The sequence below is a fragment of the Hyla sarda genome, chromosome 6, assembly GCF_029499605.1.
Source record: "Hyla sarda isolate aHylSar1 chromosome 6, aHylSar1.hap1, whole genome shotgun sequence".
Lineage (NCBI taxonomy): Eukaryota > Metazoa > Chordata > Amphibia > Anura > Hylidae > Hyla > Hyla sarda.
Genome location: NC_079194.1, coordinates 103,916,076 through 103,930,174, shown reverse-complemented (window position 1 = coordinate 103,930,174; position 14,099 = coordinate 103,916,076). Strand labels below are relative to the sequence as shown.

The 14,099-nt window shown below is 44.9% G+C and overlaps 1 protein-coding gene across 1 annotated transcript in view; it reads left to right on the top strand.

Moving 5' to 3' along the window:
- SUCLG2 (succinate-CoA ligase GDP-forming subunit beta) overlaps positions 1-5,472 on the top strand; it is a 285,301-nt gene extending 279,829 nt beyond the window's left edge. Inside the window, exon 11 of the mRNA XM_056524572.1 lies at positions 4,993-5,472. Within this exon, the coding sequence (XP_056380547.1) occupies positions 4,993-5,108 (116 nt within the window). The 3' untranslated portion in view covers positions 5,109-5,472. The remainder of the gene's footprint in view (positions 1-4,992) is intronic.
- The last annotated feature ends 8,627 nt before the right edge of the window (positions 5,473-14,099 follow it).

Here is a 14,099-nt window from a genome sequence, read left to right as displayed (position 1 = left end):
CGTTGGCTGTCCGGGCCTGCTGGGAATTGTAGTTTTGCAACATCTGGAGGGCCACAGTTTGAAGAGCACTGCTCCAGAACATTGAGAGTAACTTAGAGTTGTACCACAAGAACCAGCCATGGTATCCAGAGTAGAGTCAGTAGCAGCCAGGAGTCTGGACTACCTGTAGAGTATAGAACATATTTGAGTATCCAGGAGTAGTAGCAAAAGTTATAAATCTATTTTATGTCGGAGAAGGCAGGAGCTCAGTTAGAAATTCAGGTTCCGATAAAGAATGAACAAAGTGGTTATTGCACTTGCGCATTTGTTTGCAGGGGAAACTTTGTTCTTCTTGGTGTGGAGGTTGCGGTAGGTCTGACTGCTGAAATCCCCCTTGATAGTTATCCCCTATCCTGAGGGTAAGCGATAACCAGGAGACAAGAAACCAGGCGGCTTGAAGCAGTGTCCACAAGAGCAGAGACTGGATAGAACGTGGTCATGAGCTGCACTCCTAGCTGTAAGCTGACACAATTAACGCATTGATTAAAGTGGTATAATGCTTAGACAGTATAAACATAGCCTAGACAGTCTTAGGCTGGGTTCAAAAGGCAGTGCAAAAAGCAGTATTTATTATAGTTTTCCCTGTGTCTGTTCCACTCCTGGTTTTGGCTTTTGACTGACCAAAATGCTGCATGTGAATCCATCCTCACATTTGGGGTATCTTTTATAGATTGTCTACTTTTGAGCTTACATCATCTGTTGGTTAGCCTAATTTGCTCTAGAATCACGCACCAAAATTCTGATGCCATTTTGGCACCCAGTAGTATTTTAGGCCACCTTCTCTAATCCAAACCTACACCTATTTAACTGGCACAGCAATAAAAAATTCTCTAATATGCATAATAAATTTGGGCCAGTTGTTTTTTGTGTGTTTCAGTAGTAAATCTGCCCCACTAGGCAAGATACCTAGCTGGGTATAAATAGATAGGCCATAATGTGCTCATGAGAAACAGCCAGGAGTGTAATGCATAGCAGTAAAGCACAGGACCAGGAAAGAGTTAACAATTGGGTTTCATTCACACCATGTTTTCTGCCCAAGACGCTGTGATATACCAAATAGGTATTTAGGCATGTTCCCAGTGGGCCCATCAACTACATTTTGTCCCCAAATAATGTTTTTGTGCAGGAGCATATTTTTGAGTCCCACACAGAAACGAGATGAGGAAGATTTAGCAAAACCTATGCAAAGGAAGAGTGGGGCAGTTGTCCATAGCAACCAATCAAATTGCATCATTTATTTTTCAGACACCATGTTAAAAATAAAAGAAGCAATCCGGGTGCTTGAGGCAACTGCTCCACTCTTCCTCCGCACAGAATTTGACTTATATGTTTAGGAAATGGATCGAACATCACTATTAGGCTACATTCTGTCTAATAAAATCAATGGGCCAGCCAGGACTTGTAAACTTGTGCACACGTCTTTGACAGGTTGTCTTTGTGTACCATGCGCCAAAAACCTGGTGTGATGTGGCTCCTTAGTTGTAGCAGTAGGGTGTGGACGTGCAGCTAGGAGAGAATGACCTACAGTGCTGGGTAGGTAGTGTATTATGCTCTGCTGATGCTTAGGAAATGGCCTAGAAGACTTGGCTTAAATACAACACCGGAATTGAATGCCATCGTCATTGGCGTGTAACTATCATAGCCATGCAGCACACGCACATAGTGGACTCTGGAGCGAAAGCCGTGAATACAGGTCTGACTGCCCTGTAAGCCCACATCAGTGTTTTGTTATTGGGTCCTTTGTTCTGTGAGATATTTAGCAGTAAGGACTTTGTACAGCAGTTGGAGCCTCCCTGTTCTTTTACTGCATCTATTCTTTGGCTTTGTGACAGACACTCAGAGCTACAGACGCACCGCTATCACAGCAGTTTAGTTATTGTTTCGCTGCTCACCGAGAAATGAGAAATTGTTGAGGGAAAAAGTTTTAGAGAAGTTTTCATTCCATTTTAGTTTTCCAAATCAAAACGTTAACAAGGAGAAGAAAAAGAGGGTCAGATACAGTTGATAGTTTAGGGATCGGTAAAGCTTAAAGGGATTCTACAGAAATAGAAAAACAAAGCCATTTTTTTTCTAAAAACAATACCACACCTGTCCTCAAGTTGTTATTGTGACTTGACTCCATTCACTTCAGTGCAACTGAGCTGCAATACCACACACAACCTGAGGACAAGTGTAGTGCTGGTTTTAGAAAGGAGTAGTCCAGTTTAGTAAAATGTATCCCCTATCCAAAGCATAGTATTAGATCGCGGGGGGGGGGGGGGCGTCCGACCGCTAGGAACCAATGTGATCTCCTTTTTGGCGCCCTGACTCTCCTCGTGTGGTGCTTTGTCGACCACTGCACAAAGCTTTGTTTAACATGCCCCTTTCATGCATTGCCAAAGATAAACGAAAGTGTTTCGGCTCTCTCTGTGCATGAGGTGGGCCAGAGCACCGGAAATCGACCAAGCAGTCAGACCCTCTGCGATCTGACACTCATCCACTATCCTTTGGATAAAGTGACCTAAACTGAATAACCCCTTAAAGGCTTAAAGGGAAACAGTCATCCGTGTCACCTGCACTAACCTCTTGGTACAGGCAGGTAGTGCGGGTTACACTGATTATAACAATATTTACCTACCCCCGATCGTTTCTTTAATCCATTGGCAGGCTTGGTGCATGGCAGGAGTACGGTGATGTCAGTCGCACAAAGCCTGCCGCCAGATTAAGAAGCTAGACGAACGGGACCACGGATCTGGGGGGAAGGTAAGTATCTTTATAATCATTGTCACCTACACTTCCTGCTGGTACAGGTTAGTGTGGATGACTATTTCTCTTTAAAACATATTCATTTTTCACCCCCCCCCCAAAAAAAAAATGTCAGTTTAATTTTATGTCCACAATTACAACAGCCATAAAAATCAGACCCTGGTACATTTTTTCGGTCGTTTTAACAAGACAAAATTGTGGTCCTTTTGTTACATTTGTTGGTGTTTTCACACTATGAATTTCTCCGTTTACAAACTTCCGTCACATGTTCCGTCACTACAGCTGCAAAATCCGGCCGTTACAAAACCCCTGACGGCCGTGACTAAATTGCATTGCATGCAGTAATTTTTCCGCCACGATGTCCCGTCACTGTATAACGCCCGTAATGAATTACGGGCAGATACGGTGCAAACGGGCAGTTACAAAACCCCATAGGCTGCAATGCAATTTAGTCACGGCCGTCAGGGGTTTTGGAACTGCCGGGTTTTGCAGCTGTAGTGACGGAACATGTGACGGAAGTTTGTAAACGGAGAAATTCATAGTGTGAAAGGAGCCCAAAATGTAAAAGCATTCTGTAAAGCACAAACCGTCATAAAAACACTTCAAAAAGCAACAAAAAAAAGCTTCTAAAAACTTGTAAAACAAGCATTAAATGCACGGTGTAAGAGACAGCTTAATGGTATCTTTTGTTCATATCGGGGCCATTGAATGTAGCTCTTAGCCATCAGGTCCTAGTAGGGACCACTTCCTATTTTCCTGTAATCTGTTGTCTACCTGTCACGTCACCACAACTGTAAATGTTAAGTTTGTGATCTCCATCTTTCCCTAGCAGCCCTTTGAGCGGTGTCCATGTCTTGTATGTGCTGGGTACAGCAGAGCAGCGCTGACTTGTGCCCGTTCACACTCTTCGCATATATTTTAACTGTCCTTGAATGTAATTAACGTTTTTATTTTGGTGTGCAGACCGCTCATCCATTGGCATACATGTAAGCCATGTCACTGGTTAAATTAGCAGCTCAGTATTAGACACTCTTTCAGAATTAGCTGTGAACTGTCACTTATTGAATGGAGAATTTATCCTGAAAGCTTCTGCTTAAAGAGGTACTCTGGAGGGAAAAAAAATGTTATAAATCAACTGGTGCCAGAAAGTTTTATACAGATTTCTAAATTACTTCTATTTAAAAATCTTAACCCTTCCAGTACTTATCAGCTGCTGTATGCTCCAGTCTGACCATAGTACTCTCTGCTGCCACCTTTGTCCGCCTCAGGAACGGTTCGGAGCAGGAGAGATTTGCTATGGGGATTTGTTCCTGTTCTAGACTGTTTCTGACACTGACAGAGGGCAGCAGAGAGCACTGTGTTCAGACAGAAAATAACTACACAATTTCCTCTGGAGTATACAGCAGCTAAGTACTGGAAGAATTGAAATTTTTAAATAGAAATAATTTACAAATCAGTCCAACTTTTTAAATATTACATGAATGATCACAGCATACCTAGGGTAGACTGCAATTCAGGGCTCTGGGAAAGCTGGATGGTATCAGTCCTATGTATGCACAGATGTGTGCCTCTAGAGCAGTGATCTTCAAATTGTGGTCCTCCAGCTGTTTCAAAACTACAACTACTGTCCGGGCATGCTGGGAAATGTAGTTTTGAAACAGCCAGAAAGTCAAAGTTTGGAGACCGCTGCTCTAGAGCAGTGGTCTTCAACCTGCAGACCTCCAGCTGTTTCAAAACTACAAATCCCAGCATGCCCGGACAGCCGTTGGCTGTCCGGGCATGCTGGGATTTGTAGTTTTGAAACAGCTGGAGGTCTGCAGGTTGAAGACCACTGCTCTAGAGGATATAGTGTCACTTATGAAAACAATACAAATATTTATAACGAAGACTAGAGATGAGCGAACTTACAGTAAATCCGGTTCGTCACGAACTTCTCGGCTCGGCAGTTGATGACTTTTCCTGCATAAATTAGTTCAGCTTTCCGGTGCTCCAGTGGGCTGGAAAAGGTGGATACAGTCCTAGGAGAGAGTCTCCAGCCCACCGGAGCACCGGAAAGCTGAACTAATTTATGCAGGAAAAGTAAGCAACCGCCGAGCCGAGAAGTTCGTGACGAATCCAATTTACTGTAAGTTCGCTCATCTCTATCGAAGACTTTAAAAACTAAATATTTTTGTGGAGACTGACCGTTCACTGCTCTTTGCTTTGAAGGAACAAATGTCAACGAGGCCAAAAGAATCCTAAAGGAGAGCGGGCTGCCCATCACATCTGCCAATGACCTGGATGATGCCGCCAGAAAAGCCGTCGCCAGCATCCGGAAGAAGTAAAGACTCCGCCCTGCGGTCCAACCATCACAAACCTCTAACAAATGAATGTATCACAGTTCTGCCGTGCAAGCTGGGAAAGCCTCATACAGGAACATCAGGGAGTCACAAATAAGTCCAGCCGACCTGTAATAGATTAACGTGGGGAATAATGAAGCCATTACTAAGGGGCACAAATCCTAATCCGTCACTAATTTTATACTAGTATTTTTCCACTGTTATAAAGTTTTCTTGTAGTAAGAAGGTCGCAGTGATACATGGACTGTGAATTTTATATGGATCACAACTGTTATACATAAGTGTACTGTACTAGAGCTTTATTTTTTTTTTCAAGAACATGAATCAATAAATATTTCTTGATCTTACTATGGCAGATGGAGTGTTGATCACTTATTTCGGTAGGGAAGTGATGCCTGTTCCTCGTAAGGAGCAACACTGAAGCACAGCAACACACCAATATGTAATCAATTGTATAATCTATATTGCACAATATTCCTATATACAGACAATACACACAAATGGAAGACATACTAAAAACAATAAAAAAAATTGGCCCACAAGAGCCTAAGCACAACCCTGGAGAGGGCCCATGAACCCCCTCTCCTAGAGACTGGCCCCCGCCCTTAGACAAAATTACAGATGTATAGCATTAGTACTCCAGATGGTAAAATAATACAATTGTTAACTCAATCAATATAATAACAAATATAAGGTGTCCAATTCTAATAGTATCAAGTCCGCAGTTGGGGATTAAATTACAAGTGCTATCAAGATTCACAATAATTGCACATATCCCTAAACAGTAATAAATATTTAATTACATTTTTTTTACACTAACAGGCTGGTGTAGCCCCCAACTTTTCCTTTTCATAAGGGGTAAAAGGAGAAAAAGCCCCCCAAAATTTGTAGTGCAATTTCTCCCAAGTACGGAAATACTCCATATGTAGCCCTAAGCTGTTTCCTTGAAATACGACGGGGCTCCGAAGTGAGAGCGCCATGCGCATTTGAGGACTGCATAGGTGTGGACATAGGGGTATTCTACACCAGTGATTCCCAAACAGAGTGCCTTCAGCTGTTGCTAAACTCCCAGCATGCCTTGACAGTCAGTGGCTGTCCGGAAATGCTGGGAGTTGTTGTTTTGCAACAGCAGGAGGCTCCGTTTTGGAAACACTGCCATACAATACGTTTTTCATTTTACTGTCCCCCACAGTGTAAGGGGGTATATATGTAGTGTTTTACCCTTTATTATGTGTTAGTGTAGTGTTTTTAGGGTACATTCGCACTGGCAGGTTACGTTGAGTTTCCCGGTAGGAGTTTGCGCTGCGGCAAAAAATTTGCCACAGCTCAAACCTCAAGCAAGAAACTTACTGTAAACCTGCCTGTGTGAATGTACCCTGTACATTCACATGTGGGGGCAAACCTCCAGCTGTTTCAAAATTACAACTCCCAGCATGTACTGATAGAACGTGCATGCTGGGAGTTGTACTTTTGCAACAGCTGGAGGCACACTGGTTGGGAAACCTTCAATTAGGTTCTGTTAACTAAGTATTTTCAACCAGTGTGTCTCCAGCTGTTGCAAAACTACAACTCCCAGCATGTACTGATCGCCGAAGGGCATGCTGGGAGATGTAGTTATGCAACAGCTGGAGGTATGCAACTACAACTCCCAGCTGTAGACCTCCAGCTGTTGCAAAACTACAACTACCAGCATGCCCAAACAGCCTATAGATCAACTTTGATCGCCGTGTCTGAGGGGTTAATACCAAACATCACCACGAACGGTGATGTCCGGTATTAGCCATGGGTCCCGGCCGTTACTAGGTTCCAGGACCGACCTGATATGACACTGAGTCAGCCCGTGACTCCGCATTATATTGTGGGAGTGGGCGCAGGGCATTCAAATACGCCCTTAGGCCTTTACAGGTTAAAGGGGTACTCCGGTGGAAAACAAATGTTTTTAAATCATCTGGTGCCAGAAAGTTAAACAGATTTGTAAATTCATTCTATTTCAAAATCTGCAGCCTTCCAGTACTTATCAGCTGCTGTATATTACAGAGAAATGTGTGAAGTTCTTTCCAGTCTGACCACAGTGCTCTCTGCTGACACCTCTGTCCGTGTCAGCAACTGTCCAAATTAAAAGCAAACTCCAGACAGTTCTTGACATGGACAGAGGTGTCAATAGAGAGCCCTGTGGTCAGACTGGAAAGAACTTCACACATTTCTCTGTAGTATACAGCAGCTGATAGGTACTGGAAGGTTTAAGATTTTTTAAATAGAAGTAATTTACAAATCTGTTTAACTTTCTGGCACCAGTTGTTAAAAAAAAAAAAAGAAGTTCCACCGGAGGATCCCTTTAAATGTCAAAAAGGCAGTGCCGAGCCATTCATGTGGCAGGTTGGCACGCCTCCTCGCTCTTCCTTCCCTCCCTGTTCCTTGTTGATTGATGTTCTGCAGATCTTCCACCTGTACTATGGATACAAATAGATAAAAATGGATAAGAATGAATAGAATTGTGTGCAGAGGCTTCTCTCCTCTTCTTGGCAGTTGATCCATAATGCATTACCCTGCAGGGGGTGACAGTGAGCACAGGGGACTTTACCACAGCCAAAAAGAATATCAAATTTGTGCTTCACTCGCATTTCAAGCAGAATTCCAGCAGAGGTGTAAAAATATTTAAGCCCCTACTCCACGGGTGATTTTTATATTTTCGGTATTGGCTGTATTTTCTTTTGGCTTTGCTGCAGGATAATAGGGCACAGCTATGATCAGTGACTGCAGTTTAGCTGCTAAGGAACTCTGAGGTATTCTGAAATACGCTACATGTCTTATCAGTGACTATAGAGCTGCTTTGTCCACCATACTTTACACTGCTGCTGTTGTCCCCTTATAATAAGACCCTATAAGTTACATATACCACTGCAGTGTTTCCCAACCAGGGTGCCTCCAGCTGTTGCTAAACTACAACTTCCAGCATGCCCGGACAGCCGAAGGCTGTCCGGGCATGCTTTAAGTTGTAGTTTAGCAACAGCTGGAGGCACCCTGGTTGGGAAACACTGAACCACTGTATGCCTATGCAGTGCCATATGTCAGGAAATATGCGAACAGACCCAAACATTGGAGTTGCCTTTTAATCCATTTAGAAATTTTTTTTCCTATTAGGACGCACATAAGGCTGCATTCACATCTCGTTTTTGCAAAACAGTTCCCGTATCCGGTTTCAGGGAAAAAACGTATGGAACCATATTGCAAACCGTATGCATAGAAAACCGTATTCCAACCGTAGCATCAGGTTGTGTTCATTTTGCATCATTTACGGTTTTATCCCTTTTTTTCCTGTACACAAAACCGTAGTCTACTACGGTTTTATGTCCGGGTGAAAAACTGGACACAACCCTTATACTTTTTTTTAAAATGGTGGTCTATGGGAACCATATTGAACCGTATGTGCGTATGGTTCCATCCGGTTTGCACAATACGGTATTGCAGTTTGCACATGCGCAGTGCACGCCGAAAGTTCTTCCCACAAATAGAACAAGAAGAACTTTAATTAAGGACAAACATAAAACGGTATCCGTTTTATTTTTTCTTAAAAAAACCTATTAAACCGTATGCAACCGGACATCCATTTTCAAACCGTACATGGTTTAAAACCGTACAGAGGTCTATACGGTTGTATACGGTTCGATGCGGTTTTACAAAAAAAAAAATGATACGGAAACAGTATTGCAAAAACGAGATGTGAATGCAGCCTAACTCAGTTTATCGCATTTAACCTATAATATCCGCGTACAATCTAGATTGAGGGAGAAACAACAGGGAGATGTGAAAATTTGCTCTTGTGTTTCTCATCCAGATGACATTTTACTGCTGTACTGAGCAACATTAAAACTTGCTGCAACACAGAAGATACTGTAGGGGGGGGGGGGGGGAGGGAGCAGCGCCAGGATGCTGGGTCTCTCAATCATAAACTGATAATTGAGCCTCGGGCGTAGGAAATCTGTCATACTTAATAGAGTCCTATACAAGGTATTTGTATTTTATGCCAAGAAAGGTCAGCATGTGCACTTTAAGGGAAATAAAAGCATATGCCGCCTGCATCGGCGTCGTCATTTGTTACTCTTTCCTATAAGGACATGCTCTGAAAGCAGAACTAGGTCGATTGTAAAATGAAAAGCCTGGTTTACTGTGAAGAGAAGCAAGGTTATTTTCCGCTGTATAATTGTGTAAGCGAACAGCAGTTTTTTTGTGGGCAAAAATAGAAGGTTAGAAGCTAGATGACAGGATGATTAATTGCCTGTAAGTTATACCAGAAAAGGGGCTTAGGAGGATCAAGTGCACAAGTCTTTATATCATGTGAGTTAGAGAATGAGATAATACCACAATACAATCCTGTGCTAATTGTCAGGAGATGATCCTGGTGGCCCGCCGGCTGTTGAAATGCAAGTGCGGGAGTGTAAAACATGGTAAATAAATATTACAGGGGATTATCCCAGGTGAACAGTTAGATATAACTGTGATAAGACAGACCATATAATTGGGATAGACCAGAGTTCGGCAACCCGCGGCTCTTTTACTCCTTTGCCGCGGCTCCGCGAGTCTGTCCCGGGTCCCGGTCACCCTCATTCCGGGACAATGCAGTGTCCCGGAATGATCTGAGCCCGTGAGCCGCCGTCTCGGTTTACTTGCCTGCCCTGGTGCCATCGGAGCGGAGTCTCTTATCGGAGCGGAGTCTCTTCTTCCAGGGCCGCGCGGATCCTCACTGTCATGTGACAATGTAACGTCACATGACGGCGACGGCCTGCGCCTCAGTCGAGGAGTGCCGCCAGGAGAGGAAGACTCCACACGAGGAGCTGGTGAGTATGTAAAGTACATTACTCACTTGACAGCGGGAGAGGAAGACTCCACACGAGGAGCTGGTGAGTATGTAAAGTACATTACTCACTTGACAGCGGGGCATTAACCCCTCACCCCGCGGCAGTGTTAATGCTGCTGCGGGATGAGGGGTTAACGTTACCGCTGCCATGGGGTGAGGGGTAACTTAACCCCTCACCCCATGGCAGCGGCAGCGTTAACCCCCCTCTCCCCAGTGCATTAACCCCCCTCTCCCCAGCCCACCCCAGGCCTGGGCCCCAAAAAAGCCCACCCCAGGCCTGGGCCCAAAAAAAGCCCACCCCAGGCCTGGGCCCCAAAAAAGCCCACCCGAGGCCTGGGCCCCAAAAAAGCCCACCCCAGGCCTGGGCCCAAAAAAAGCCCACCCCAGCAAAAATATATTTTAACTACAAGTCATTGGGGCGGTTCTTGGTGGCTTCTACGGGTCTCACCGGCCTCGATTAATACACTGCTCAAAAAAATAAAGGGAACACTAAGATAACACATCCTAGATCTGAATGAATGAACTAATCGTATGAAATACTTTCGTATTTACATAGTTGAATGTGCTGACAACAAAATCACACAGAAAATTATCAATGGAAATCAAATTTATCAACCCATGGAAGTCTGGATATAGAGTCACACTCAAAATCAAAGTGGAAAACCACACTACAGACTGATCCAACTTTGATGTAATGTCCTTAAAACAAGTCAAAATGAAACTAAGTAGTGTGTGTGGCCTCCACGTGCCCATATGGCCTCCCTACAACGCCTGGGCATGCTCCTGATGAGGTGGCGGATGGTCTCCTGAGTGTGTGTGGCCTCCACGTACCCGTATGACCTCCCTACAATGCCTAGGCATGCTCCTGATGAGGGAGCAGATGGTCTCCTGAGTTATATCCTCCCAGACCTGGACTAAAGCATCCGCCAACTCCTGGACAGTCTGTGGTGCAACGGGGCATTGGTGGATGGAGCGAGACATGATGTCCCAGATGTGCTCAATCAGATTCAGGTCTGGGTAACGGGGGGGACCAGTCCATAACATCAATGCCCTCCTCTTGCAGGAACTGCTGACACACTACAGCCACATGAGGTCTAGCATTGTCTTGCATTAGGAGGAACCCAGGGCCAACCGCACCAGCATATGGTCTCACAAGGGGTCTGAGGATCTCATCTCGGTATCTAATGGCAGTAAGGCTACCTCTGGCAAACGTATGGAGGGCTGTGCGGCCCCCCAAAGAAATGCCACCTCACACCATTACTGACCCACCGCCAAACTAGTCATGCTGGAGGACCTTGCAGGCAGCAGAACTCTCTCTGCGGCATCTCCAGACTCTATCACGTCTGTCACATGTGCTCATTGTGAACCTGCTTTCATCTGTGAAGAGCACAGGGCACCAGTGGTGAATTTGCCAATCTTGGTGTTCTCTGGCAAAGGCCAAAAGTCCTGCACGATGTTGGACTGTAAGCACAACCCCTAACTGTGGACGTCGGGCCCTCATACCACCCTCATGGAGTCTTCTGACAGTTTTAGTGGACACATGCACATTTGTGGCCTGCTGGAAGTCATTTTGCAGGGCTCTGGCAGTGCTCCTCCCGCTCCTCCTTGCACAAAGGCGGAGGTAGCGGTCCTACTGCTGGGTTGTTGCCCTCCTACGACCTCCTCCGCGTCTCCTGATGTACTGCCTGTCTTCTGGTAGTGCCTCCATGCTCTGGACACTACGCTGACAGACACAGCAAACCTTCTTGCCACAGCTCGCATTGATGGGCCATCCTGGATGAGCTGCACTACTTGAGCCACTTGTGTGGGTTGTAGACTCCGTCTCATGCTACCACTAGAGTGAAAGCACCACCAGCATTCAAAGGTGACCAAAACATCAGCCAGGAAGCATAGGAACTGAGAAGTGGTCTGCAGAACCACTCCTTTATTGGTGGGTGTCTTGCTAATTGCCAGTAATTTCCACCTGTTGTCTGTTCCATTTGCATAACAGCATGTGAAATTGATTGTCAATCAGTGTTGCTTCCTTAGTGGACAGTGTGATTTCACAGAAGTGTCATTGACTTGGCGATACATTGTGTTGTTTAAGTGTTCCCTTTATTTTTTTGAGCAGTGTAGATCTCTCTGGGCACCCAAACAGGAAAAAATCCATCAGTCAAGGCTGGTGGGGCAAGAAGTCCCCTGGAACCACCCTGATGACTTGTCATTTAGGCAGCATGAAAGTAATGGCAGGGAACCTGTTAGCAGCCTTTTCCAAGTGAAGCTGATGGCAGTGTGATTTAGGTCATTTAATACCCATCCTATGCATATGTTTGATGTGTGTTTGAGTAATATGCTTTGTATATATCAAATTTAGCTGCCTGTGCTTTATGTAAATGAAGTATGTGGAGTCATTGAGGAGTTACCCCACAGCTTTGAATAAAGGGGTCATCTCTCTGCGTTCATCTTTCCCCCTGCTATAACCGCACCTCCTGCCTGATGATTGACAGCCCTCCCTGCTGTGACACCCACTTTAGCTCATCTAAAATCAGGCAGGGCTGTGAACATGCAGTAGGTGAATGTAGAAAGATGACTCTTTGACTCCGAGCTGCTGTTTAAGGGTATGTTCACATGGTAGTAAAATGTGCGGTATGTCTGCTCGGAAAACACAGGCATACAATTCGCACACTTAAAAGTTCCGGCACTCTGAAATGCGCCGTCTCATAGATGGCAATGCATTTCCTAATGAAATCTGCAGAAACATGTCTATTCTTTCTGCGGATACCGGAAGCAGGATTTCCACGACAGCAACATCAGCCACAGAAAATGCACTGTGTGCACATTGCAACAGAATCCTATTGAAATCAATTGGACGCTGTTGTACTGGAATGTCCGTGCGGAATATTTCGGAGGAATTCCGTCTGGACATTCCGCTGTGTGAACATACCTAACATTATGAAGAAGGAAGTAGCTGTGAGGATCAGGCATCAGGAGCACTGGAACGGCAGCTGGGCATGATTGGAAAAGGGGAGAATAGGTTATTTATTTTTTTAACCCATCCAGAGCCACTGGACAACCTCTTTAATGCAGTCTGTTGGCGGAAGTGGGCTCTCAACAATCAAACATGAATAGCCTGTCCATTATCCTCAGGATTAGCCATAAATATTGTAGCTCGAAAAATCAAAATTAGTACTGGTGTCTAGCCCCAAAGTGTGGCAGAAAAATTAAGTAGGGGAAAAATGTTTAGTTTTTAGTTTTTTATTGGTGAAAAAGGGGGGGGGTTATAAGAGCACTGACTGCCACATAATCCATTGACACCCAGCAGTAATGTTACAGGGGTACAAATGGGGTGACAAATACCACAGAAATCATACAGTGTGCCCCATAGAGTCTTTAGGTCCCCCACACTGCCAAAGAGAAAAGAGCTCCAGCTCCCATAAAATCCCATTACCTTTTTTTATTTAATTATTTTGCTATTGTCTGATGTCTGTACCTGGGATCTGGCCTTTGTTATCTGCTTCCGTGCTCCCTCAAGGAATATACGCTGCGTCCCTACATGAGCTGAGCCTATTTATTATTCTTTAGGTAGATTCACCCAGTAGGTGGTAATTCTCCACCTGCTCCCCCGATCCAATGCCCCCCCCCCCCCCAGTTAGGTAGATGCCCCCAGTAGGTAATTTTCCCCAATAGGTCCCCTCCAATAAAATAATAAATATCCCACGTATCTTCTATCCAATCCCCTGTTGAGGCCGGGTCTTCATTATGCTCCACTCTGTCACCTGGACTGGCAAAGGCAGGCCGCTAGATGAAATGTCATTGTCGCCCGGCCTACGGTGTAAGTGTACATCGCTGTACAGTAGGATACGGTGCCCGGATAGGACTGGAGTGCCTGCTTCTGTACGTACATTATGTAGCACGCTAAGCAATTGGCGTAATGTACATACATACAGTTTACAGCTGGACACCTGCTCATGTACATTACTGAGTGGCGATGCATACAACGTTGTTGGGGGGGGGGGGGGGGGGGGGCGCGAGTGAGGCTGCCGCTGCTCGGGCATGTATCCTATGACCCATGTCAATGACATTACAGAGATGTTTCCTAATAATATTCATGAGAAGCTGCTCACTTGTGACTCGATTCAGAA